The sequence below is a fragment of the Erithacus rubecula genome, assembly GCF_903797595.1.
Source record: "Erithacus rubecula genome assembly, chromosome: 21".
Lineage (NCBI taxonomy): Eukaryota > Metazoa > Chordata > Aves > Passeriformes > Muscicapidae > Erithacus > Erithacus rubecula.
The window spans coordinates 2422552-2449207 of record NC_136673.1 but is presented as its reverse complement, the minus strand read 5'-3'; the positions used below and the strand labels follow the sequence as shown (position 1 = coordinate 2449207).

General features: G+C 41.1%; 1 protein-coding gene across 2 annotated transcripts; it reads left to right on the top strand.

Moving 5' to 3' along the window:
• The first annotated feature begins 1025 nt into the window (after window positions 1-1025).
• On the top strand, window positions 1026-25479 carry QSOX2 (quiescin sulfhydryl oxidase 2). Of its 2 annotated transcripts, none has more exons than XM_079323937.1 (12): window positions 1026-1377; window positions 6274-6374; window positions 7524-7572; window positions 8670-8775; window positions 8977-9067; window positions 10459-10604; window positions 11128-11271; window positions 12963-13092; window positions 14945-15067; window positions 16056-16206; window positions 19684-19872; window positions 21950-25479. In XM_079323937.1, exons 1-12 carry the CDS (start codon window positions 1041-1043, stop codon window positions 22498-22500), a joined length of 2118 nt encoding a protein of 705 aa, XP_079180063.1. In that variant the 5' UTR covers window positions 1026-1040; the 3' UTR covers window positions 22501-25479. The 2 variants fall into 2 exon arrangements, with proteins under 2 accessions (XP_079180063.1, XP_079180062.1); XM_079323936.1 differs by having other exon boundaries at window positions 8667-8775.
• Window positions 25480-26656: the final 1177 nt, after the last annotated feature.

Genomic DNA, 26656 nt, shown 5'->3' with positions numbered 1-26656 from the left:
CACCTACACAGAGCCTTTTATCAGAGCTTCTGTTGGAGGAGAGATGGCTCTTCCCTGCCGAGAGAGGTACTTTGGGATGAAAGAGCTCCAGACCCAAAGGCTGCCCTGCTTTCATCTCTGCTCAGGGAGAGAATTGGTGAAGTTAATACTTCTCTTTCTATACCGATTGTCACATAAATTTGGCCACCGAGTGGTCTCAGGTAAGGCTGGAGTGAAGATGGGAAAGGCCCACAGTGGGTTGGGGAGTGCAGCTGCTGGTCCTGCAGGGTTATCATGGAGCACGGGCACAGGATCGTGTCCCGCTGGCTCTGAGGAGGCTGAGATGGCTTTAGGAGACAGTGGCTGGTCCTGCAGGGTTATCATGGAGCACGGGCACAGGATCGTGTCCTGCTGGCTCTGAGGAGGCTGAGATGGCTTTAGGAGACAGCTGCTGGTCCAGCAGGGTTATCATGGAGCACGGGCACAGGATCGTGTCCTGCTGGCTCTGAGGAGGCTGAGATGGCTTTAGGAGACAGCTGCTGGTCCTGCAGGGTTATCATGGAGCACGGGCACAGGATCGTGTCCCGCTGGCTCTGAGGAGGCTGAGATGGCTTTAGGAGACTGAGCACTGCCACACTTTTCACCTCCAGTCAGGGAGATCCCACAGCTTCTCTGGGCTACCTGCTCCTGTGCGCGGCCTCCTGAGTCACCAGTTTTTCTAACACTTGGAGCTTGTTGGTTGCTGTTTCACGCACTGAATCAAACATCAAAGAACATTATTTTTAAATTAAAAAATTACATATTCTATAATGCTCAGGGGGCACGGAGAGTCCTCACTCCCCTCAGGGACACCGGATGGTCCCTGCTTCCCTGAGGGACACGGACAGTCCCGCCAGGGACACGGACACTCCCCGCTCCCCTCAGGGGACACGGGACGGTCCGTCAGGAACAGGACAATCCCAGCTCCTCCCAGGAGCACGGGACGGTCTCCGCTCCCCTCAGGGCCGCGGCGCACACCCCGCTCGCCGCGGCTCCCGCCGCTGCCCTCAGGCCGGGCCGCCATGGCCGGCGCGCTGCTCTGGCGCGGCCCCGCCCCGCCCCTCTCGGCGCGTCCCAACATGGCGGCGGCGGGCGGGGGCCGGCGGGCGCTGCTCCCGCTCCCGGTGCTGCTCCCGGTGCTGCTCCCGGCGCTGCTCCTGCTGCTGCTGCTGGCGGCCGCCTCCACGGCGCGGCTGTACCGGCCCGGGCACGACCCGCTGACCGTGCTGACGGCCGGATCCGTGCGGCCGGCGCTGCTCAACTCCTCGGCCGCCTGGGTGGTGCAGTTCTACAGCTCGTCCTGCGGCCACTGCATCGCCTTCGCGCCCACCTGGCGAGCGCTGGCGGGGGACGTCAAAGGTGAGGCTCGGAGCGGGTCACCGCGCACGGCCCCGCCGGCCCGGGCCTGTCCCGCGGCCCTTCGCGGCCTCCCGCCGTGCCCCAGCCGGTGCCGGGCCCGGCGAGCCCTGAGGGGCTGGGGGACCGCGGGGCCTCGGTCACGGTGTCACCTGTGCGGCGTGACACGTGTGGTTGTGTGAAACGCGGTGCCTCGGTGTGTGAGCATCAACCTCATCCTCTGCTGGGTGTGAGCATCACCTTCATCCTCTGCTGGGTGTGTGAACATCACCTTCATCCTCTGCTGGGTGTGTGAACATCACCTTCATCCTCTGCTGGGTGTGTGAGCATCACCTTCATCCTCTGCTGGGTGTGTGAACATCACCTTCATCCTCTGCTGGGTGTGTGAGCATCACCTTCATCCCCTGCTGGGTGTGTGAGCATCACCTTCATCCTCTGCTGGGTGTGAGCATCATCTTCATCCTCTGCTGGGTGTGAGCATCACCTTCATCCTCTGCTGGGTGTGTGAGCATCACCTTCATCCTCTGCTGGGTGTGTGAACATCACCTTCATCCTCTGCTGGGTGTGAGCATCACCTTCATCCTCTGCTGGGTGTGAGCATCACCTTCATCCTCTGCTGGGTGTGTGAGCATCAACCTCATCCTCTGCTGGGTGTGTGAGCATCACCTTCATCCTCTGCTGGGTGTGTGAACATCACTCTCATCCTCTGCTGGGTGTGAGCATCACCTTCATCCCCTGCTTGCTCTGTGACCATCATCTTCATCCCTTGCTCAGGTTGTGCTTTGGCGTGTGAGCATCACCTTTATACCCTGCTCAGGTTGTGTGTTGGTGTGTGAGCATCACCCTCATCCCCTGCTCAGGTGGTGCCACACAGCCAAAATAGCACCTGGGACAGAGCAAGGGGTGGCTGGTGGAAGCACATCTCCAATTTAAAGGTTGTGAAGGATTCCAGGGGTAAAACATCACTTTGCATGCACACAGCAGTCCAGCTGTGAGTTTGTATGTGTCTCTGTGTACCTGAGGTTTGTTTAGACTGAATTCTTGGAGGCACAATGTTTATCTTCTAAATGTTTTATAAAGAGAGCAGCTTGTTTCAGAGGATAAACAAAAATTACTGTGGTACTGGGGAGGCCGTGCACACACTTGATTTATGTCCTGCAGATTCAATGTAGTGTGGATGGGCTCAAAGGGGGAAAAGGACCACCATAAAATAGTACAAAAATCAAACAAAGTGAGAACCAGGTTTTCAGATTTATCAGTTAGAGACTTTAAAAGTAATGGTGGCCTCCACCCTTTATTCTGAGGGACCTGTCTTGCTGTTCTCTTAGCCTGCTCAGTTCTATTTGTAGATGTAAGGAGATGTAAAGAAACAAACAGGCCCTGAGGTATCAATTTGGGTTCAGTACTTCTACTGGGGAGGAAACCTGATTTGTAGGAAATGTTATGCTTAATATAGAAGTATGCAAGGCTTTTAAACTGCTCTGAATTTCACATTTCACCCAGGAGACATTTCCAGGATGAATACAGGAATTTTAATGCACTCATGGTTTCACTTTGAGAGGGACTGAAGAGCTCTGGCTGTTCTGTGACACTCTAACAGCTCACATGAAATGTAGGTGCAGTACTAGGAGTACATTTAGATGTATGGAAATGGAAACCCACACTAAAATAGATCCTGATGAACCCATCACATGCTAAGGAATTGTGATTATGAGCAAAAACTCCAAAGCAGAAAAAACAGAGCAGTCACAATTTTCAGAGCACTTCAAATGCTCCTTACTTGCATGAAGGGTTTGTTTATAAACCAGGAACTTTTTTTCTGTTTAATTTGCATAAGTTTATGTAACATTTTTACTGCTGCTTTAATCTGCTTGTGGCAAAAATAATATTAGATCTTCTCCTTCTTTGAAGTAACAAGGAGGTCTTTGAGCACAGCAGTGGTGAGCATGAAGAGCCCAAACTGGCCAGAGCTTTGGTCAACATAAAACAGAGATTTAGGTAGGATTACAGCAGTGGGATAACTTTGTAACTTGTAAAGACTTCTTCTAATACATATTTTCTTTCTCACCTGCAGACATGGTAACTGCAGATGCTGTTATCCACTTGTATCACTGCTATCAGTTGAAGGCCCCTCCTTTAATCCATTGAGTTTTTATGAAAACTTTCATTTAGAAAGTGGATTCTGAATGTTTGTGGACATTGGCACAACCAGCAAATGCTATTGGCTTCTGGTGTTATTTGTCAGCCAAATGTTTCCATTTTCAAGTTGGATGAATGGATTTTAGGAGACTGGGAACAGTCACACTTTTCATTGGTAGCTTCATCAAAGAAACCAAACCCAAAACATTTTGCCCACTTAATCTGTCTCAACATTTCTTTTTCAAAAATATTTACTCATCTGCTAGGATATTAAAGGATATCCTTGAGGATGCAGATTTTACATTAGGGAACTCCTAGATCACTGGGGTTATGTTTGCTGATTTGGTGTCCAAACAAAATCCTGTTAAATTGATGCAACTATTTATTCCAAAAAAGGCCTGGAAAATAGCCTCATTTTTAATTTCATTTCTCATTTGTTAAATTTTGGCAATACTATCCATGGCAGACTTCACAGCAGAACATAATCCTCCTGAAAAACAGGATCAGTGTTTGCTTTTGTGAAATTTCATGTTTTTATTTTGATACTCTCTCTCAGAACAGTCTCATGTCAATGCTGCTGCTTTCCTAATCACACATTTCATTTTGTTATAGCAGTGGCCAAAGTTAGAGACAATTAGAGTTAACTGTTCTTTTTCTGTCTAAAAGATGATTAAGTCTATCCAGCAAAATATTCATAGACTGGAATTATGTGTAGTAACAAATCCTTGGAAATCCCACATAGGACAACCTGTGAATTATACACAAAATGAATTCACTCCTCAGGATTTGGAGTAACTGTCCAAATTTAGCAGGTGTTGTTTCAAATCCAGCAGTAATGATTTCCTGCTTGAAATTGTTCTTTGAACACATTTGGTGGGGAGCTGCAGTCAATTTGTCATCATTCAGGAAACAGCCAAGTGTGAAAATAGGGAATTCTCAAGTAGCTGTGAGAGAGAGGTGCCTGTGATGAGCCTTTTACCTCCCTGACTGAAACTTCCTGATGGAAAACACCCACCTTTATAAAAAGGAAATGAATTTCTAGTAGTTCACTGGTCGATGCTCTGGCATTTCTCACGTGGGAGGTTTGACCCACCTGCAGGATTCCAGTTTGTCCAACACAGTCCTGTCATTCACTGGAGCTTGTTTAGCATAAACAGAGATTGTGTTGGTTAATGCATCCCTCATCTGCCTCTTTCCCATCACTTGTGAGTCAGTATTTAGCCACTCATGCTAATTTAAAATTAATCAGCATTAAAAAAAAAAACAACAAGTAACTCCAGAGTGTGGCTGTGCAACTCTGGCATCCCTTGGAAAGGAAGAGCTCCGTTTGCAGCAGCAGGAATGCAAAGCAGCAGGTCCCAGCTGGTGCTCTTTAACCCCAGCGTTCTGCTGGGGTGGGGCTGCTTTGTTGTGCGGGGTTATTTGCATTGTGTTCACAGAGCTCCTATTCATGGCCTGCAGGAGGATCCAGACAGGTGGAAAAAGGAGGAGGAGTGGTGAAAGTTGAATGAGGGAGATAAGCAGAAGCCAAACTTCCCTTTTGTGTTTTGCATTTTATTTGATGCAGTGGGCTGTTGTGTGCTTTGTGCTGCTGTGAATGGGTGCCCATCTGCTCCAGCGTGGTTCAGGGCTCTCCTGGTGCCCACTCAGCTCTTGGCACGTTCAGCACAAACCTCTCCATCAGCTGCCCTGGCCCCCCTCAAACACGAGTAAAGGTCAAGCTAAATTTCAGAGACTAGTCCAACAGCTTGATGAAACTTTCATGCTCTTTGCTATAAAAGCAGGTTTAATTTTAATGCTTTTTAAATTTTATTAGGAGTTGTGGGTGAAGTTCAAATTCTGCCCACGGCTGGTTTGATTTAACTGTGCTTTAAAAAGCAACTGTCTTAAGGATCCTCTTGGAGTGGTTCTTGAAGTGATTTTGCTGCAGCAGAGCCAGGCTCAAAAAGATAAATTCCCAGCAAAAAGAGAAGGAAAAAGCTGTAAGATAGTTGAAAGCTTTTATTGAACTTATATAAGCATATTTATGGAAATCCTGAACTCTTGTGGTTATTGTTATAGAGGAAAGCCAGAATGATGCTCAAACTCAACTATTAAACACTGGTTAAAACTCAGATATTTTTTGGGGTACAACTAATGTATTTCTGAACAATACTGCCAGATAAATACAGCTGTCAGCAGACATTACATGAGCTGGGGGTTGTGTGTAACTCTGAGGCCTCAGAAAATTGTAAGTTGGAGAAAAAGCAGCTTGTTAAAAAAGCTGTAATACAAGGTGCATTCAAATTTGTGGGTTTGTAATTGACAGCCATGTGGGTGAGTAACTGCTGGATGAATTCTGTCAGTTATATACATTCTGCATGCTCTATTTTATGGGCACTTTATATTTATTTCTAATGGGAAAAGCTGAGGAATTCAATCCAGTTCCTTGCAAGTGTTGTGTTGGCCTTGATTTCATCTTCCTGGATTCACCCCTGGAACAGCTGCATTGTGTGCTGGGATTCCTCTGGTTTAGGTGCATGGAAAACACTGATGCAGCCAAGATAAACAGGGAGGTTTTGGTTATTTTAAAAAATCAGTAGGTTGTGTTACACTGGGGGGTGGAAATGAATGGCAAATGAGAATCGACCCAGGGCTGGATTTTTATGCCACTGGAATCTCTCTGAGTCCTGTTGCTGGTTTCCATGGGAAGCAAAGTCATTCATCAGCTGGGATCTGTGGTCACTCCTGCTGAAAATTGAAAGGTATCTTTGTTTGCAGACTGGGAATCTGCAATTAGAGTTGGAGTGCTGGACTGTGGGGAAGAAGGGAACTACGAGACGTGCAAGGAATATGGGATTCACTATTACCCAACTATTAGGGTAAGTGGAAGAAGATCCTGCCTTAGGCAAATGATGGATGTTTTATAATAATTAAACTGTGTAACTCATTGTTCTGTAGCTGGAGTTTTGCTTTGCTGTGCTGTAAAAACTGCAGAGTTGATGAAATATTAATTTGAGGGGGTTTTGCTGAATGCAAGAGCTGATTTTGAGCACTAAGTCAGTTCTGAATCTGAAAAATTCTTGTTGATCATTCTGTAAAGTATCATGTTATCACATACATATAACCCCTAATTTCAGCAGATTTATTAGATAATAACCATTTGAATAAATACTTTTCAAATTCAGATGTCACAGGATTATTAATAATGGTTTTAGTTTTGGTGTGGGAAAGTAAAGGGAGCACATTGAAATTGCCTCATGAAAACAGCTGATTGCATGACCAATTCCTTAACTATTTTTGTGATTAATTTCACACTATTTTTCATAACAAAATGCTTAAACTGCCTTTTAAAGAGGATTCCACATTAGCCAAATGTATCTGTCATTGTTCTCTTTTAAATCTAAATGCAATTTTTACCTTCTCAGTCAGTCTGTAGGAATCACATTATTAAAAATGAGCAGAATGTGGTGGATGGAGAGGGTTAAATAAACTGTTTGTGATGACAGGAGAGGGAACAGGAGACATTTCAATGTAGGATTTGTCATCTTTTACCCTGATAGTAAAACCAATATTTTTATTTTCTTTTACTCTTCAAAATTTTAGGTGTAAATTGTGATATCCTCTTTATTAAGCACAGAATCTTTTCCATTTTATTTTTTGTACCAGAAGACAGCCAAGCTCCCTTAGATCTCCTTTTTAACCACTGGAGGGAGTTTGGAAAATGTGAATAGTTCCTATAGACACACAGTTGGTAGCACTGATTTGGTGATCAGTTCATTTGTGTTGGGCTCATGTTTGCAGTACAGGATCAATACACACCATTGAATTATACATTAAGAATTTTTACTCAGGTAGGTGAGAAGCAGCTTTTTGGAGCTCATAGGCTTAGAGGGAAAACTGTCTCCTGACCAGATAAATAAAAATGTTTTGTAGATAGAGCTGTAAAAGTAAAAACTCTTGAAAGCCATTTTTGTTCCTAAACTAGACTTTTTTGTCTGATAAAATGACTTTTCTTTTCTCCCATGCAGTACTTCAAAGCATTTACAAAGCAGTTCACAACTGGAGAAAATTACCAAGGTAAGAACATTTTGCTGTAAGAAATTCCCAGAGCACTTTTCCTGTCAGCCAGGGCTGTGTCACACCAGTAAAATCCCTTTGCCTGTCAATTTGGACAGGGATGAGCTGGACACTAAATAGCTTTTTAAGACAGAATATTTCAAGTACACAATGAAGTATTAATCAGAATTTTAGGCAGGCAAAACATTTCTTAAAAAAACTTAGGCATCGCATTCCTTTTTTTCTTTTTTTTAAATGTAGCTCTTAATTTTCACAAATAGCTTGTTATTTTTTTAATCCTTTTTTTTTCTCCCCACCACACTCCTCATCAGCACAAGATCCAATTTGCTCAGTCCTGACTTGGGTGCCTTTTGATCCCTCAGCCACTTTCCAGGCACCCTGAGTTGCACTGGGAGAGCCCCTATTCAGATGGTGACTCCCTGAAAATAGGCTTATCCCAGGGTTTGACAGCATCACAGCTTGGGGTGGTTTGTCTGGGACAAAAGTAATGTTGTCTCTTTCTATGGATGAACATTTAAAAGGTCAGAGGTCACAGGAAAGACCACCTGCATCATTAACCCTTCCTGCACAAGAGAACCTTACTTTTACCTCTTGGGCATTTGAAGTATTTTCTGCTTTTTAATGTGGTTCTTTTAAAGCAAATAAAATATTCTCACACTTCAATTATTTCCTCCTCTTGTTCCATGGCTTTGTGGCCTCTCCTTTTGGTAGGGATGAGATACTTTGGCAGATTTTAATTTGTGGTTAATATCCTGCTGAAGTTGCCCACTGTGAAAATGTTCACATTGAGAATCATTTGAAGAGAAAATCAGCAAGGCAGGCAGATGGATACATTTGGAAAAGTCTTGAGGTTTTATTAATTTTGGGGTGGGATGACATCTTTTAAATATAACCTCACAACAACATTAAAAAGAAATCACACAAATAAATCCTTAGTTCCTTTTCTTTAGCCAAATGGCATGCTGGGTTTTAAATCTGAATTTACAGCAAAAACCTGACCCAAAAAAGCATGAGAAAGCCCACAGCAAACCTTCCTGTGAGTCATTTCCCCCCAGTTTTCTGAAGGTTTGTGGTTTTTTGGAACCTGTTGCCAGCAGGAGCAGATCGAGAGCTGCAAACCCTTCGCCAGATGATGATTGATTTCCTCCAGAACCATTCCCAGGAGCTGAGACCTCCAGCTTGCCCACCCCTGGATCCACTGTTGTAAGTTCCTTCTTTTCAAATGTAGCTGCTCTGTTTACTCAGTTAATTAAATAAACTGTAGAAGATTATAAATTAAGTGAGATTTTGTTGGTTTATTTTTTTTTTTACTACCAGTTCTGCTATGAGATTGTGAAAGGAAATTCCATGAGTAGCAGTGGGTATATTGCATTCAGTGCTAAATTTCTTTTCTTTTCTTCAAAGGTCCAGTGATCTCACATCTCTTTTTGACAAGAACAGCCACCACTACACAGCCATTGTGTTTGAGAGCAACAGCTCCTATGTGGGCCGAGAGGTGGGGACAGAGTGATGTGAATAAACCATAAACTGCTCTAAAACTTCCATTTTGCTTTATATATATATATATTACTGTATTTTAAAACTTTAAAGCTTTTTTTACTATGTGATGCTACGTATTTTTATTTAAATTACACACTTGTAATTTTAGTTTTATTATTTAATTTTGGAAGTTTTTCCTACAGCTTTAGGACAAATCTAGTGTTTTCCTAAGGGTCAATGCCTGTCTAAAATTCTCAGTGACCAGGCTTCCATCAATAAACCAGTTCCTCATACAGAGGAACTTGCTTACAAAGGAATGTGATGTCATGTTAACTTCTTATTTTAGAAGGTTAATTTATCTATTTCATTCTCAGCACAATTTTCTTTCAAGAATTGGAAAGATCACACCAAAAATATTTCCAGATTACATTGTTCCTTTGTTACTACTAGAGAACCATTTTTAGTACTCATTCTTCTGGCCAACTGTGTAATAATCTAAATTCTCCAGTTCCTTTTCTTCACATAGAAATTTGGGGGAAATTATTTACACAGTTCAGAAACACAGAGGAAGTCTTTAGGTTTTGCTTCCCAATAAAATATTTGACTGGGCATCATTTCCCCACCTAATGAGTGTGCTGTTAGCTCAGACAACTGTTACTTTTCCTGCCAAGATCTAGGATAAGTGAAGAAAAAAAAAAAATTACATAATTATCCAAGCATAATCTGTGTGGAAACATCCAGTGTCTGCAAAATGTTTCTAATTAGATTTGATGCTGAGATGAGCCAGTGTGATGAGTGGAGGAGATTGTGCTGCCAAAAGTGGGAATCACTTTGGGATCAGGCTCCTTCCAGGCATTTGTTCTCTGCTGTGGTGATGTGAGTGGATATTACTGAAGAAATGTGAAGGTTATAAAGTTCTTCAGCTTTTTATCACACTCTGGTTTTATTATCTATAGTTAGAGGGGAAGACAGAGTAATTTGATTAACACTAAGAGGAGTCTGCTTTCAGAATAAAAAAAAAATGTTTGCTAGTGTTATGTATTTGAGCTTTATGAAATAGGTTAGTGAAACAGAAAATAGAAACAACACAAGATAAAATGGACAAAATGTCCCACCCTGCTGAAGAAAAGGAGGCCATGTGTCATCACTGATGGAAGGAAGGAGGAAAAGACTAGAACAGACCAAGAAAAAATAAAATAAAAAAGGAAGATAGGAGTAATAATTTCTAGAGAAATCTTCTTTAAAGGAAATTATTTGTGTGCAGAGAGCAGCCATAACTGCATTTCCTGCAAACAGCTTAATGGTGCCCTTAAAGGATGATGCACTTCATCTGTTTCTGTGTCTTATCCTGCAAGATTGGACATTCCTTGGACAATGTATAATTGATGGCATCTTCTCATTGCCCAGGTTATCTTAGACTTGATCCAGTATGAAAACATCGTGGTGAGGAGAGCATTGAATTTTGATAAACCTTTGCTGGAGAAACTGGGGATCACCTCAGTGCCCTCATGCTACCTGCTACAGCCCAATGGCAGCCATGGCTTAATTAACAAGTAAGTCATTATCTGTCAGAGAGTTATGGGAAAGTTCACTTAACTTATAAAAATGTCAGGATTTGATGTCCTGACATCAAGCATATTGTACTGACTGAAGTTGTGTGTTCCCTATATTATCAATAAAATACCTAATTTTGCTTTTACTTACCACTGTTGCCTATTTATAGCTTTAATTTGTTACTGTGATACTTCTGAAAAGAAAAAAAAATCTTTGGAATAAAAGTGAAAAAAGTAGATGAAGCATCAGAGTTCTTAAAAAAAAAAACATTTCTTGTGTAACTGACATTTGAATAAACATTATTTGTTCTTGTTTTGAATGGACTTTCACACCCCTAATCCAAGTGATTTGTTATTCATAAATTGAAAATTACTTCTTTTCACTTTGTATCAAAATAGGCCATGCTGCACTAGGACTGTAAAACATAAACCAAAAATGAATATTTTATTTTATAAATACAGTTATTTGCTTTGCACATTCACTTAGTCTGAGATTAAAAGTGATCTCTTTGTCCATTTGCAGTTTGAAGCCTCTACGATCTTTCTTTTCTTCATATTTGAAGTCACTGCCAGGTGTAAGGAAAAAACTCCTTTTGCCACTGCAGCTGCCTGCTCCAGAAAACAAAGAGGAGAGCACAGAAATCAAGGTGTGGAAAGAGTTTGATAAGTAAGTGACACCCTTGATTTTTCTAGATTTGGTTATTAAAAATTGCCTGCAGCTTTTGCCTGCCATATGAGAAGCTGTGCTGTGATTGATTATAAAATCCTAGTGCAGTTCCATATTTTATTTATTGTTGTTCAGTTGTGAGCAGCTTTTCAAACAATTCACAGGTGAAATGACTGAGGTATTTTGGTTTTAGCAGCAAATGTCTGCACTGCTCTGGAAGGAATGTTTTTACCAGAAGTGTTGTCAAATATTCAATTGCCTTGAAAATACCAAGGACTTATCACCCACTACCTGAAAGAAATTATCAGTGTCCCTGAAAAAAAATAAATGGTAAAATGCCAAGCTGTAACATTTCTGTAGGAAATTCTCTGTGTGTGCCCACTGAAAAGGGCTGGTCAAGTATAACAGAAAATACTAAAGTCACTGTAAAAGATGTTTATCACCCCAAATCCTCTGAGGTTTATGTTCACCCTCTTTCCCTCTTTGAGAGAAGGATGCAAAGCCTTTGCAGAGAGATAATCCCTCAGCATCTTTAGATGGAAAAGATGTGGGACTGAGTGCTTTAATGTAATACTTATTTTCCTTTCACAGACACTATTAGTGTCATCTTCTTTCAGTGACTATTATAAAATACTTTATGTGGAACACTCTGTTAGCAAAACAACTTGGTTAAATTGAGCTGCTTTCCAGCAAGGCAAAATCTTGTTGACATGAATCTCCACATCAAGAATCTTCTAAATAGGATCCTTTTGGAGAATCTCCTGCATTCATGTGGATGGCTCTTTATTTAAGAAACTTGAAGCAGAATTTTGCTGGTTTTTATAATTTAAGTGAGTACTTTATTAATTAAGGAGATAAATTCATAGTGAATCTGTGGCTTAAATTAAATTTTAGATATAATATATATGATTCTAGATGATTCTGGTTTTTAGTATGTTCTTTCCTGCATGTTATTTAGGAGGTGGGAGCAGCCAGTTTATTCAATGATTTTTTTTTTAATTTGTTTTTTAGCAACAATAGTACTGCTGAACTCTTACAAAAAGTGTTAACTGTGAATTTCTGTTTCTGTCTCACACTGCCTGAAAAGCATTGTATTATAAAAAAGCATTGTATTATAAAAAAGCATTGTATTATAAAAAAAACATTGTATTATAAAAGCTGATGCATTTGTACTTTGTAAAGTGGGTTTACTTATGAGGACATTTGGTTGTGAGAAGGAACTTTGAAAATATTTTATTTGGTTTGTATGATTCACTTGTACTGTCAGAACTCTTGTCTTCAGGGCTGCTGTGTTTTAACTCAGATCTCAAGGACCTGCAGTAAAACTGCTGCTTTTGGGAAAGCATTTCTAATTCAGTCCTTTCCAGCACTGACATTTCCAGTCTTGTTTGCACCCCTGCCCTGTTGTTCAGAGCATGTCCTATTTCTGTTTGTGGCCAGCCCAGCAGAGAAGCTGTAATTTCCTTCCCCCAGAGCTGTAATTTCATTACAAGCTCAAACTGGCTGGGAAGCAAAACTTCAATCAAAAACAAAAAAACGTTCCGATGTGCGATTGTGCCACTCAGAACTCTACAACCACTGTGAGATGACTCAGTGCTTGTGAGGTGGGGGGGGGGGGGATTTAAACCCCCTCCTCTCATCAATTTGTGAGTGGAGGGGAGAGCAGTGGCAGCAGGATTGATGTGTTGCAGGTCCAGGCTCTACATGGCTGACCTTGAGTCAGGATTGCATTTCCTGCTGCGGGTGGAGCTGGCCACGCACAGGGCACTGGAGGGAGCCCAGCTGAAAACCTTCAAGGACTTTGTCACCATCTCTGCCAAGGTAGGCACTTCTGGCCTGTGGTGATTTGTGAAGATAAAGTGACTCCAGCAGAAAATTTATCGTGGGATATAAGTCTCTCCAAGTGTCTTGCGTGGTATTTAAGTGTGTGCGTCCTCAGTAGCTTAAAAAACAGTTTGGTGGGGTTATTTAAAGGCTGTTTTTGAGGTATTATTTGCTGTTCTGACATACTTACAGGGTTAAAATGCAATTTAATTTCACCTTGGGGGGGCTCAAAATTAAATAAAGCTTAAGTAGTCTGCAGCATATTGAACAAACACTGTAAATATAGTCCATTTATCAGATTTTCAGGATAAGTAGCTATTGTAACTCAGTGGGATTAAATCAACCTTTGTTTTTCCTTCTTGACTTTTGGATTTCATTAATGCATACTTGGCAAATGCTGTTCTATTTAGAGATGTTAGTAGCTTCTGTCTGAATTTTTAATATAATTGAGGCTCTGTTTTTAATTAAGTAGGTATTCAAAAATAACTGAGCTACTGAATATAATTATTTAAAAATTACAAATGCTTATGTGCTATATTTGCATGAAAAGAAAATATATAATGTAATGTGATATGACTTGAAAAAATTATAATAATTTTGCTTTATAATACCAGTTTCCTGAAATGACCTATATATCTTTATTTTTACTCACTGTGTAGTTAACACTGTTTTATTTTTAAAAAATGAATTAACAACTCTTAAGGGAATAATAAGGCCTATATGAACCATTTCCAAATATCTGGATTTATCTGAAAATCAGACAGACAGTTCCTTACCCAGCCAGCTCCCCCCTGCAGCCATCAGAGGTCAGAAATCTCCAGCTGGCCTCATTTCTTTAAGAAAGTGTGGTGTTAATCTTTCCATCACATTATCCCTAAAACATCCTCTGTTCTTCCCTGATGTCATTTGATTCTCTGGCTATTGGTGATAAATGGGAAATATTCTCTTTTAGGGGATCTCCACCTGCCCTGTCCCACCAGGGGTTGCTGCCCTTTATTTACTTTCTTTTTTTTTTTTTTTTTTTTTTTTTGTCGTGTAACACTTTCCTCCCTGCTCTCATTCATATTTTCAGATGTTTCTGTTAGGAAATTTTTTATATTCTTCTCCTTTTTACAGTGATGGTCAATCCAAAGGCACAGAGATCTCTGATTCCCTGCTTGGGGAATTTTCCTGACTGAAATCTTGCTCCCTCTGGAGGGTTCTAAAGAATGGCAGATACTTGACTTAATTCTGTAATAATTTCAACCCTCATTAAAGCAAAATATAATTTCTGCTGTAAAATAATGGTTTTACTACTGATTTACAGTTCCTCACACTCATCTGCCAGGCTTTGGCTCCTGTAAGTTCTGAGTTAAGGAAGTCCCAGATTCCAGTTCACTTTTGAAATCAGTTACACATAAAAAGGAAAATGTTCTTCTGGAAAACAAATAAACTTACAGAAATCTGATTAAAAAGAGCTAATTTTTGTGATTGATCTTCTAAAAATGAGAAGGATTTCACCTCTCTGTTTCAATGAGGTGTTTGTGCTGTTTTGAGCAACATTGTGAACTGAATTATCTTCATGTGAAATCCTCGAAAATGTCGAGTTGTTCTGTAACATTCTGCCTGCTTCATTTTTAACATTTTGCACACAAAAACTTGTTGGATTTTATAAGCAAAACCTGATGTGAGGTGACATTTTACTGAAAGCAGATCACATAATTAATTCACCCATCAGAAAACAAAATGAAACATTTTACAGACAGCAAAAACATTTGGATAAAATGTTTCGGTCTAAGGTCTAACGCTCGGTGCTAATGAGATTTCTGCTTGAAAATGTTTTTTTGTTTCTTATTTCTATTTTTTTCAGCTTTTCCCTGGCCGTCAGTCTGTGGTGAAGTTGTTGGAGACTTTGCAGGAGTGGCTGGTGAGCCTTCCATTAGACAAAATCCCTTATGATGCTATCCTGGATCTGGTGAATAACAAAATGCGGGTAAGCTGTTCCCAGTTCCAGCATCAAACAGGGCATTAGGAAAGGATGAGATTCTGTATCAAACACATCACTTACTGCTGCTCCCCCTGGCATAATGCACTTATAAGAAGGTTAAAATGAAAATCAAGTGAAATCATTAGCAGGAAAAAAAAAAAACAAACCAGAAAAACAACCCACATCCACACAAAGAAATGGAAATGAGAGAATTGAAACAATCCTGCCTGGGTTTTAGAATGAGCAAGCAATACTTGTTCCCTAATGTCATCTCTAAAAATGCAAGATTCTCAGGGGATATTTCTGACTTTGTTGTGCTTGCTATCAGCAGGATTCTCTTGAAGATCAGAGTTTAAGTGATGGGAAATTTTCCCACTGAAATGTGCATTATTCCTGAAGAGTTTCCCCAAATACTCTCTGATTTCCCTGCTGGAATCCCACCCCACTTTGGCAAAGCCTTGTGATAAGGTTTTTGCACAGAACTTAACAATTTTATCCCTATTTCTGTCTAAAATTTAGAAACCTGTGTATTTTAGGAAGAGGAGGGAGAAGTCTCAGAAACAAAAATCTTGCACTGTATTTAAAGTGCAATGAATAAGGAGGGAATTTGTTCTAAGAAGAAATAATACTGAATTTTACAGCCAGTTGAGGCTTTACACTGTAAATCCTGCACACTTTGAGGAGTAACAGGGAATTTGGAATGTGCCCAGGGAAGCTGGAGCTTTATCTGTGTGCAGGAATATTTTTGTGTGTTGTATTCTTAAAAAAACAATCTTCACAGGTGAAACTGCTTTGTGTGCTCTGTCAGACTGATTTTAGTAGGTTTGATGGCAATAACTGAACAATTTTGATCTTGTCCAAAAGGGGTGAGTTTTATGATGATGCTTTTTATTGTTCTTTACCCTGGATCACCTCAATTCCATGTGGGATGAACTGTGCTGCCACACTCAAGCAGCACATACCTTAAAATACATTTTATTTTTTTTTTTTCCAGATTTCTGGGATATTTCTCCCCAGGAAAATCCAGTGGGTTGGCTGCCAGGGCAGCAGACCAGAACTGAGGGGCTACAGCTGCTCCCTCTGGAAGTTTTTCCATACCCTCACTGTTCAGGCTGCACTGAAACCAAAAGCTTTGATAAACACAGGTGAGCAGCAAATATTTTTTGGTGTGTAAATCCTCCATTTGTGGAGGAGAGTGGCTGCAGGGCTACACCAGCAGGGGTCAGAGCTTGGCTGCAGCAGGAAGGTTTGGAAATGAGCTAAATAAAGTGTGTGGCCCTAAAGCTGGGAGTAATAAAAAAGGAAAAGGAAAAAAAGAGAGAATTTAAAACAAAGAAATTTTGAGCTCCCGAAAAGGGATGAAAATTATTCAGATTACCTGGGAATTAAATTTGAGGAAAATTAGGTTTAACCACTCAGTTCAGTAGCTCCAAAAGATGTGCAGCCATTAGCTGATCCTTCTGTAATGTTATTTCTTAAATACTGGATGTTATGACTGTGGGTTTTTTTCAGCTGAATGTACCTGTCATTAATCCCTGCAGTGATTTACTACTTTGCCAGCACTCTGTAAAATTGCTCATTTTTAGACTTGCAGCATCTTGTGAAGCTGACTGTTAATATTCTGGTGATGATTCCTGTTTAAGAAACATGCTGATTATGAAATCTGTTTTCCTCACCCAATGAAAATAGAATCACTAATGCTAAAATTTTGGTTTTTATTCTTGCCAGGACACTGCTTTGTTTGGTTACAGTTCTATTTAGTTTTCATTTCAAGTCTTCTAAATATCTTCTTTCAAGGAATATGAGAATTCTACATGGACATCATAAAACTGAGAAAATTTCAATTTACTGGTTGTTGATTGTATTTTAAAAAGGATTTTATTATTTCATATTATAGGTCCATACATTTGTCCAGCATTTTTTGCAGTCAGTGTGAAAATCCTTCAGATCTGAATAATTCTCCTGCAGAACAGGCATTTTTTGGTAGTAAATCATTCTGTTGTTGATTTTTTGTTTCTCTCTTTGTTTTATTTATTGTTCATGGGGCAGTAGATTGAATTTCTTCCATTTAGTGCATTCACTGCCCAGTGAGTTTGAAGGGATGGTTTTGAGCTATTCAGCTGAATCCTGCATAACTTAAATTTCCCCTTTTACTCCAAAAGTCTTCTGCTTAAATCTAAAAAAAAATCCTAATATTTAACTCCACAAAACTGCACCTCAAATTATGTATTTCAAACATAAGCCTGAAGTTAAAAATCCATATTAGAACCTGAGAACTCTTTGGCACAGTTAACCCTGGCTGTAAATCGGGCCAGATATGTGATGATCACTTCTTATGGTGAAAGAATTGGGTCAGTCTGAGACTGTGGGATTATGTCTTGGGAGGTTTTCCTCTCCTTATTGCTTGTTTAAATCCCATCTAGTAAAAAGCATGATGTACTCCCTAATCCTTCCCACCACAGGTAGGGTTTTATGGTTCTTGTCCACTTTAAAGATTAGGGTTACCCTGAATTGCAGTAGTTTGGGAGGGAAGAGAAAAGGAGGATTACACAATGATACATGGCAGATGTTAATAGAAGATTCATCTCAGGGGCTGATAAAAGAAAAACAAACAAAATGAGCCATTTTGCAATTGTTTTCTTGCTGAAGCAGATGGATTTTTCTTGATTGTCCCCTCTGCTCCAGGGCCTGGCACTCTGGGTGAACTCCCTGTGGCTTTCTTGATAAAATGATTTTATTGGGTTATATCTGAAACATTTTCATGCTGAATGAGGAAAGTGGAAGCAGGATCCAAAGGAACTCAGGGCAGAGCTGCTCACACCCAAGGATGTGTCAAACCATTGTAGAAATCATTTCCTGAGCACACTTAATTGCAAGAAATGTGGTTTTAGGTAACAGGATGTGTTGGTGTGAATAAGACAGACTTGTGGATTTTATAATCAGTTACCTGGCATTTTTAAATCTACTGCTGAATTTGACAGATTTCCCCACAAAATGGATTTTAAGGTGTATCATTGCACAGGAGAGGAGATGAAATTAAATTTGTGTATGAATCTCTTGTTTCTCCACAAAGAGATAATTTACTGGTTGTGTTTATTGCTGTTTTCTTTCCTAAATGCATATTTCAGTATAAATGGTAAAACTGTTTTGCCTGAAATTAGTTTCAACTTCCAAAATCATTTCCCAGCCTTTCTTTTAATGCAGTAATTTAATCTTCTTTAATCTCATAGCTTTTATTTATACATGTCTGTTCAATCACAGATATTGAATGGCTGAGGAGAAATCATTTGTTTTTTAGGATTTCTTTTGGTTCTTTTTGCTGCTGTGCTTAAGAATATCCAGTTGTTATTCTAAATAAAGCTGTTGATGACAGTCTTTATATATTTCCCATATCTATAACAGATGAGTGCCCTGATAGTTTGAGCAGCCTTTGTTTTGTTGATTTTTTTTTTTCCCTAAGAAAACAAAACAATAGTAAATTACTCATGGTGTTCAGCAGCAGGAGTCTGTAATTTGATCAATCTGCACCATAAAATGTGTTTAATTTGACAAGTGTGTGCTCTTGGTAACACACAGGACATTTTTAAATACATTTTGACATAATTTACTGGGTCAATTAAGCATGAATCAGGAATTCTGTGAGACAGAGATGAAACCATTAAGATTTCAACAAATTATATCAGGTTTTCAAGTCACTTAGAGATCTAAGGAGCTACTTGCTGATACAAGAAAGTTCTCAACCTGTGCAAGCCTTATCTTCCTCCTGAATTAATTATTCTTTTGCTTTATCTTTAGTGTAAAAATATGAATGTTATAGAAAGAATCACATGTTTGTGTTTATTTTAGGAGGAATTGCTGATTTATTCTCCAAAGTGTTGCTCAGCAGCTGCTCTGTGCATTCAGAGCCTGCCAAAAAAGCCATGGAATTATTAACTCTAATGAGATTGTGGTGCTGTTTAATTCCTCAGAATTGTGAAGTAACAAACAGCCCACACAGGCACCTTGTGCAGGACTCACCACAGGGGTTTGACTCTTGATTTTTCAGCAGCAAAGTCACAATAACTTCAGTGCCTGGGCATGATTATAGAGGTGAATGCATAATATAAACATTCATTTAGTTATTGGGCAGGAACTTGGAGAAAGTCTCTAATTCCACAGGAGTTATGACATACAGAAAGTGTGGATTTTGCATATTTTCACAATTTCACAATGTTCTCTGATAAAAATAATGTCTGGTTCTTATTAACCAAGTTTGGCTTACCCCTCAAATTTTAAGATGCTCTGAAAGGAGAAATTTCACTGTAGACACCACTTGATTTTTATTTGATTTTGGTGTTCAGAGCACTGTGAGCACAATTGTACAGACTGAATGTGTTGTATTATATATATATAAATGTGTGTGTGTATATATATATAAATGTGTGTGTGTATATATATATAAATGTGTGTGTATATATATATATATATATAAATGTGTGTATTTATATATAAACAGCTACTTTAAATAGCAAAAGTGATTCATTTCAGATCAAGGTGTCAATTCTATAGAACAATTTTTTCCTTTCCTTCTCCCCCACTTCACTTTCCTGCTGTTGGAGCTGTGTCTGTCCCTTGTCTGGTAGGTCTTGAGGACAACCCCCAGATTGTGCTGCAGGTCATGAGGAAATACATCCAGCACTTTTTTGGGTGCAAGGCTTGTGCTCAGCACTTTGAGGAGATGGCCAGAGAATCCATGGATTCTGTGAAGAGTTTGGACCAGGCTGTCCTGTGGCTCTGGGAGAAGCACAACGTGGTGAACAACAGGCTGGCAGGTATAAAATAAAAAATAAATAAAAACCATCATCCTCAGAGCTTTTTTTCTTCTGAGGTTTCACCTGTTGGCTTGGTGAGGCTCTTGCTGGAACACAAATCAAGGGAACAATTCAGCTGCTTAGCAGTGGATAAAAAATAATTACATTTCTTTCTGTACCAGTTTAGGGTTAAAACCTGCCTTTGTTTTGTTTTGGAAAATGATGGCAATTGAGCAAGAGGCTTCCTCAGGATAAAAGAGCCACAACTCTTGGCAGATCAGCAGCTGAATAAAATAAAATTACTGTGTAAAGGAAATCTGTGCCCCCCTCCAGATCCCTGTGTTTTCAGTTAGACTGAAAGTGCAGTTAAAATACTGGTTGTGTTTAATCCATTCTGTTCTGGAGGTATCAAGTAACTAAAGCACTAAAGAAAATTGGTTTCTCTTTGCACTAAATCCCTGTCTGCTGTTATGGATCTGGGTAATGCAGCATTAGTTACAATTTCAATATGCTACATTGTGTTCATATTATGCTCCTGCTGCATTCCCAAGATTTATGAAGAATTAAATACTGTTGTGAGTACAAACAGTTTGCCTCCTTTCTCTGAGGAGAAAAAAAAGGAAATAATAAGAGATTAAATAAAAGCATCCCCTAATTTTGGTTCCTATAACAGGCAACTCCTGTGGATTTGGAGTTGCCAAGTGTGGAGTAATGCACTTATTTAGAACATTAAGGTATTGGAAAACTCACATGGGTATTGATTTAGGTGATGCAGCAGCCAGCTAAAATACCCTTTTAGTAAGAAGTATAAACACACTGGGATAAATAATAATGTTAAATTATGCTTTTTCAGTTTGCTAAAATTTCTCTGTGGGACAGTGATGTATTTTCACCCTTAAAAGCTGCATCTGTTTTTGTGGTGCTGAGTGAGAAATGATGTTTGGTCAATGAAAACACCTTGGGGTGGGGGTCAGGAGGTGGCTGGATATGGCTCTGCCCTATTGAATTATTCCCTGTTCCCTTGGAATGCACAGGATTTACAGCATTTCCCTCCTTGGCAGGAAAACACAAAGTACAGGGAGTTTTTTGTTTGTAACCTTGCTGTAACACATTTTGTTTCTGTGTTTCCTACTGAAACAAATTGATTGCTGAGTGATCTTTTAGGATAAAAAAGCAACTTTGCTCTCTTGCTGGTAAATATCAAGGAGACAAATATTTTTAAATGTCTTTTGAATCCTTATTTTACCCAAAATCTTGGGGAAGTTTCCTGCTTTTAAAAAGAATCAAAATAATAAAATGAGAATAAAATGCAAAATTATTATTTCTAAAATATATTAAGTGCTAGTGTAATAATTAGGTAAATTAATGAGGGGTTTTACCAGGTGGAGATTTTTTTTCTAAAAATTATCTCCATTCACATTTTAAAATATTGATTTTAAGAGCAAAGTGTGAAACCAGCTGAATGTTCAGCTCAGAAACGTGGCCAAAGCTATGAGCATCTGAAATGCTCAAATCAGATCCAATTCAAGACAGTGCTACATATTTAAAAACTTGTTTTTTAGCTGAAAAATACATCTTAAACACGAGCATGGTTTTTAAAATAGTGCAAACAGTTTGTTCTGGTGATGATGCAGAGCTGTGGAAAAGCAAGTTTGAGATGGAATGGATCAGAACACAGAAACATGAAAATATCTGAGTGTCTGCCCTTGGAGCTGCTCTTGCAAACCAGGCAGAAAACAGGGATTAAGGAGTGAAAAGAGCAGTTTGTTTTGCACCATAATTCAGGTTAACCCTGCAGGGCCCAGCCAGTTGTGTGTTCCTGCCTTCTAAAAGCAGCAATTGCAGGATTTGGGGTTGGGATTGAAATGCTGCAGATTTTACTGTGAGGAAAGGGAAATAATTGTGATTTAGTGTTTGTGTTTTGAAATGTTTCAGGTCAGAATTGATGAGAAAACTTCCAAATTTGTGATTGTTTAATTCAGTTATTGTGCCATGGCTTTTTATGCCAAGCTCACTGAAAGTGGAAAATGCTCCCTGGGCTTTTCCAGCTCGTTCCTCCTGACTTTTTTCTATTTATATTATTTCTCCTCCCAATCAGGTGATTTGACTGAAGATCCAAAATTCCCTAAAGTTCAGTGGCCAACTCCAGACATTTGTCCTGCGTGTCATGAGGAGATCAAAGGGCTGCACAGCTGGAATGAGGATCAGGTGCTACAATTCCTCAAGTCCCACTACAGCAGTGAAAATATTCTCTACAAATACACCGAGAGCCAGAGCGAGCCCGGTGACACCGAGCAGGGAGACACAGGGGAGGTGAAGGACCAAAACCTGCAGAAAAACTCGGGGGGAAAGGGAGAAAAGCAGCTCCAGGATAAGGAAAACCCAGCAGATCCAGGCTCCAAGGTGCTGCAGAAACCAGTGGGAAACCCTGGAGCTGTCCAAGGTAGCGGCAAAGGCGCGGCTGCATCCGTCAGCCTCAAAAACACCAGGCAGGCTGTGTCCTTCCTGGGGATTGGATTTTCCAACCTGGACATGAGTCTGTGTGTCATCCTCTACGTGGCATCATCCTTGTTTTTGATGATCATGTACTTTTTTTTCCGGGTGAGATCCAAGCGTTGGAAAGTGAAGCATCACCGTTCCTCGGTGTAGGAGTTCTCGCTGTACGTGGCTGTTCAGTCCCAGACACAGCTTTAATATTTATGATCAGGGATTTTTATATGCAGTATTCTTTGTGTCACAGCCCTTTCTTCCCAAGGCATTGCCCAGGTGTTCAGCTGAACAGGTGGAGCTGGCCTTGAGATCCCCAGGCTTTGCCCAAGGCCACGTCAATGTCCTCACAGGGGAGCGTTGCATTTGGCAGTTTAGATTTTTCCATGACTTCCCACCAACATCCTTTACTCATTTCCAGAGTAAACATTGCATTATGCAATCCACTGTGCCTGCTGGAAAAGGAAATTGGATATTGTTTTGTGTGTTTTCAAGTCAGGTGTTTGTTGTTTTTTTTTTTTTAATTCATCCAGAGCTGATTTCACCTCCCCGAGTGCTGAACGCTTCCTCTGAATGGTACCTTGGCTGCTTCACTGGGAGAAGCAGGAATTCTGATGCATTTTTTCAGGAAACAAGAGTTCTCTTCTGATTAAATCAATTCTAAACCTCTGTGACTCTCTGAAATGTTATTTGCATATTTAAAGTAGGAAGCATTCCATGTTCAAATCATTCATCCATTCTCTGGTGCATTCCAGCCAAGGATGTGTCTGTGTCATCACTAGGATGAGAGTTTTGGGGCACAATTAGCAGCCTGGTCCTAATTGCTGAGTAGTTATGGTGTTATCCAGGTGGAAACCAATCCTGGTGAACTCTAGGAAAGGAAAACAGTGTTTTTAATGAAGGGCAGCAAGATTTGTGTTACCACAGCAGAACAGATTGGAAAATCTGCAAATACTGAGTTTCTTCTGTTGAATTTCTCCATCACAAGAGAGCAATTAACACTTCCCTTGGTATTTCCAGCTCCCTGATGGGTGAGGTCAGAGCTGCCCTGTTTTGGGACATGGCAGTTCCCTCTACACCTCATTGTGGGGTCCTTGGAGCAGCAGGGAGAAGAAACCATGAAAACATCACAAAATCATCCTTGGGAGTAGGAGTTGCTGTGCTCCTGGCTGGGGGGGATAATTCACGTCCTGGATAGTGAAGTTTATAATCCTATCCAATGTAATTGAGCATGTTCTAGTTATCCATTACCTAATCTTTAGTTAATCCTAATAGGTTTTGGCCTCAATGTTTTCTCGTGGCAGTGAGTTCTCCAGATTAATTATGTTATATAAAAAGGCTTTTCCTTTCAATTCTACATTTGCATCTTTCAATTTAATTGAATGTTTGCTGGCTCCTCTGTTACACGAGAAGGAATAAGGAGTCCCCAGCCAATTCCCTGGATTTGTACCATTGGTGTGTCCTCCTCTGATTTCCCTCAGAAGCCTCAGCACAGAAAGTTTGAAGCCTGGTGACAAAAAAGCACAAAAACTCCACAGGGTTATTTTTTTCATAATCAAGTATTGGCTGTTCACAAAATTGAGTATTTCAGACCTGTCTGTGCAGCATCCAATAGGAATGACAGAATTGAGCTTCAAAGTTTCACTGTCCCTTGCAGCTTAATTTTATCAGAATAAAACCCACATAGAGGAACAACTTTCTGGGGCTGGGCTTGGAAATTAAAACCCCCTGTGAGCATGAGAGTGATGGTGAGCCCGTGGGGAAAGGGGGTCCAGGCTCATCAGGGCCCTTGGCTTGGGCTGGAATCCAGTGAGAGATCCCAGGGCAGGGCTCATTCAGAGAGAAACTTGGAGATTCCACTTTGAGTTTTGGAAATCAGGTAACTTTGAGCTGGCCTGATCTGGGCAGGTGTTCTCAGTCCACCAGCAAGGACAAAAATCTAAGCTTTACAAGAAAATCAAACACCAGGAAAACCTAACCCATCACTGCAATGCTGGATGTGGAAAATTGGGCCAGTTAATTCCTGCTGTCAGTAGTGCACATTCTCAAGTTGAAATTATTGCTGTTGTTTAGAATTCTAACAAATACATAGACCTGGTTTCATAAGCTTTGTCTCATTCTGCTCATTTTCATCTGCAAAAGGCATTGGAGGTTTGTATGGATATTTTTTTCCATTAGAAAAATACAGCAAATGTGGGTTTGGAATAAAATTTGGAGGTTTTGCTACACATATTTAACTTCCACATTGCTGTGACCCTGCTGCAAACACAACAAAATGAATCAATACTCAAACTTCAGTGGCTTTTCTTGTCTCCTCAGAGTATAAAAGTATGAAGTTAATGAAATTAGGATGTTGCTTATCCATGTTGGTGCTCCAGCTCTTTCCACTGAACCAGCCAAAGCTTTCACTTCAATGTCCTCATCTGGGAAGGTTTTCTTGACTTTGAATTCACTTGAGTAAATCTTGGTTTGCTTGGGTTTATTTTCTGTCGTTGTAATGACAAATTACACCATTTTATGTCCCTGTAATGATACAGTCTGTGCTGGGGGATGGGTGATGCTGCCAGGAAAGTGTTCCTAGTTTAAAAATTGCCTCCAAGCCCAAGCTCCTCGATCTTGGGGGGTTTATTTGTGTGGTGTGCTGTCCACAGAGGTTCCTGCAATGCCACTTCCCTGTGGGAATGGGGCTGTGCTGGGGGCAGCCATTTGGCCCTGTGTAATTCATGGAGCTTTCTTTGCTCTCAGGATGTTTTCAAATAGGAATTATTAAAATAAAATTAGGAGAATATGCCAGGAGAGACAAAAGCTTCAAGTACTAAAGAAACCTGATGATGTTATTTGTGAGAACTCCTAATTTTCTATTTCCAACAGTGCATCCATCCTGCTGTTCCTGCACAGAGCTGGATGGAAGCAAAGGTCCCAGGTGTGGTGTTGCACAAGGTGTTGAAAATAGTGACAATACCAGTTCAGTAATTTAAATGTTCTATTTATTTGAAGTCAATAATTTGACATTTCCAAGTCTGTTCTGGTTGGGTTGGAATTTTACTGTCTCATTCCTCTCTTGGAAGGAAAAGTGACTGTTTTGTACTAAATTGTAAATTAATGTGCTTGTTTGAAATAAACTGCAAACGTTTGGGCAAAGTGGATGTGTTTGGGCTCTTTACCTGTGTTTGCAAATGGTTTTGAGCTGAACTCTACTGCCAGGACAGCTCATGAACATGTCCATGATAAACCAGATCCATCATCTTGGGGAGGTGTATTTTTAAGCCCAGACTTCTCAGGAACTGCTAAGGAATCTGAAGGAGGGAAGAGAAAATAAACCAGGAAGAAATAAATGTTTGAGTGGGTTGTTTTTTATTAATGGTTGGTTTTTATCAGTGGCAGGATAGGGCAGGTCTGGTGCCTGCTGCACCCTGAGCAGGAGGGCAGGGGAGGGTGGCAGGGAGAGGTCAGGGAAGTGATTTTTTGGGGTCCTGGATGCCACAGTGGGAGAGACCACGGGGCTGCAGGTGCCACTGATGGTCCCGAGTGGGACACAGCCCCTGCCCTTGTCCCGAGTGGGACAGAGCCCCTGCCCTCCCTCCCATGCCCGGGGAACCGGCACCACCACACACGGGTCTGCTTAAAGGGCTTCCTTAGAGGCTCAGACTAAAAATCCACTTTAAAACCGAGCTTAAAAGGGACCGTGTGGGTCATCAGCTGCCCCATGATGTTCATGGCCCTGGGGAGGGCCAGGTGCCCACGCTGGTGGCACCCGGTGTCACTGCAGGTCACACTCAGGCAGGACCTGGACCCCAAATCCCACCTGGGTACTTTATTTGGGGACCCCAGTCCTGGTCCCCAAAGCGTCTCCCTGCATTTCCCGGGCACACAGAACTGAGCAGTCCCGGGCAGATGAGCCATCCCAGGGACACCCGAACCCGGAGGAGGGAGGATGGTCTGGCACCCCTGGGTGGGTGTCGGGGTCGGGGCTCGCTGGGGGCTCCACAGCCGCCCCCAGGAGCGGGCGAAAGTCCCGGAGCTGCCGTCGGCAGGAGCATATGTGAGTTTGGAGGCTCCCGCCCCTAAGCTGCTTTTATTAATTTGTAATCCCCTGCGAGCAGGAGGTAAAGGGATTCGGGGGATTAACGGGCTCACAGTAACAACCACAATTATCAGCTCCGGCTGCCTGCGGCAAGCGCTGCACACGCACGGGGCTCTTCCCGGACAAACACGGCCCTGAGCCGCAGCGACAGCTCCGCACACGCGGAAACGCGCGGAGCCAAGGAGCAGAACACACCTGAGGCTGTGGGGCGCATGCACCCCACACCTGTGAGCA

Coding starts and splice junctions, on each gene's coding strand:
- QSOX2 (XM_079323936.1), top strand. CDS start 1,041: ATGGCCGGCGCGCTGCTCTGGCGCGGCCCCGCCCCGCCCCTCTCGGCG. Junction 9,068..10,458: donor GCTCCTATGTGGGCCGAGAG/GTGGGGACAGAG, acceptor CTCATTGCCCAG/GTTATCTTAGACTTGATCCA. Junction 11,272..12,962: donor GTGTGGAAAGAGTTTGATAA/GTAAGTGACACC, acceptor GATGTGTTGCAG/GTCCAGGCTCTACATGGCTG.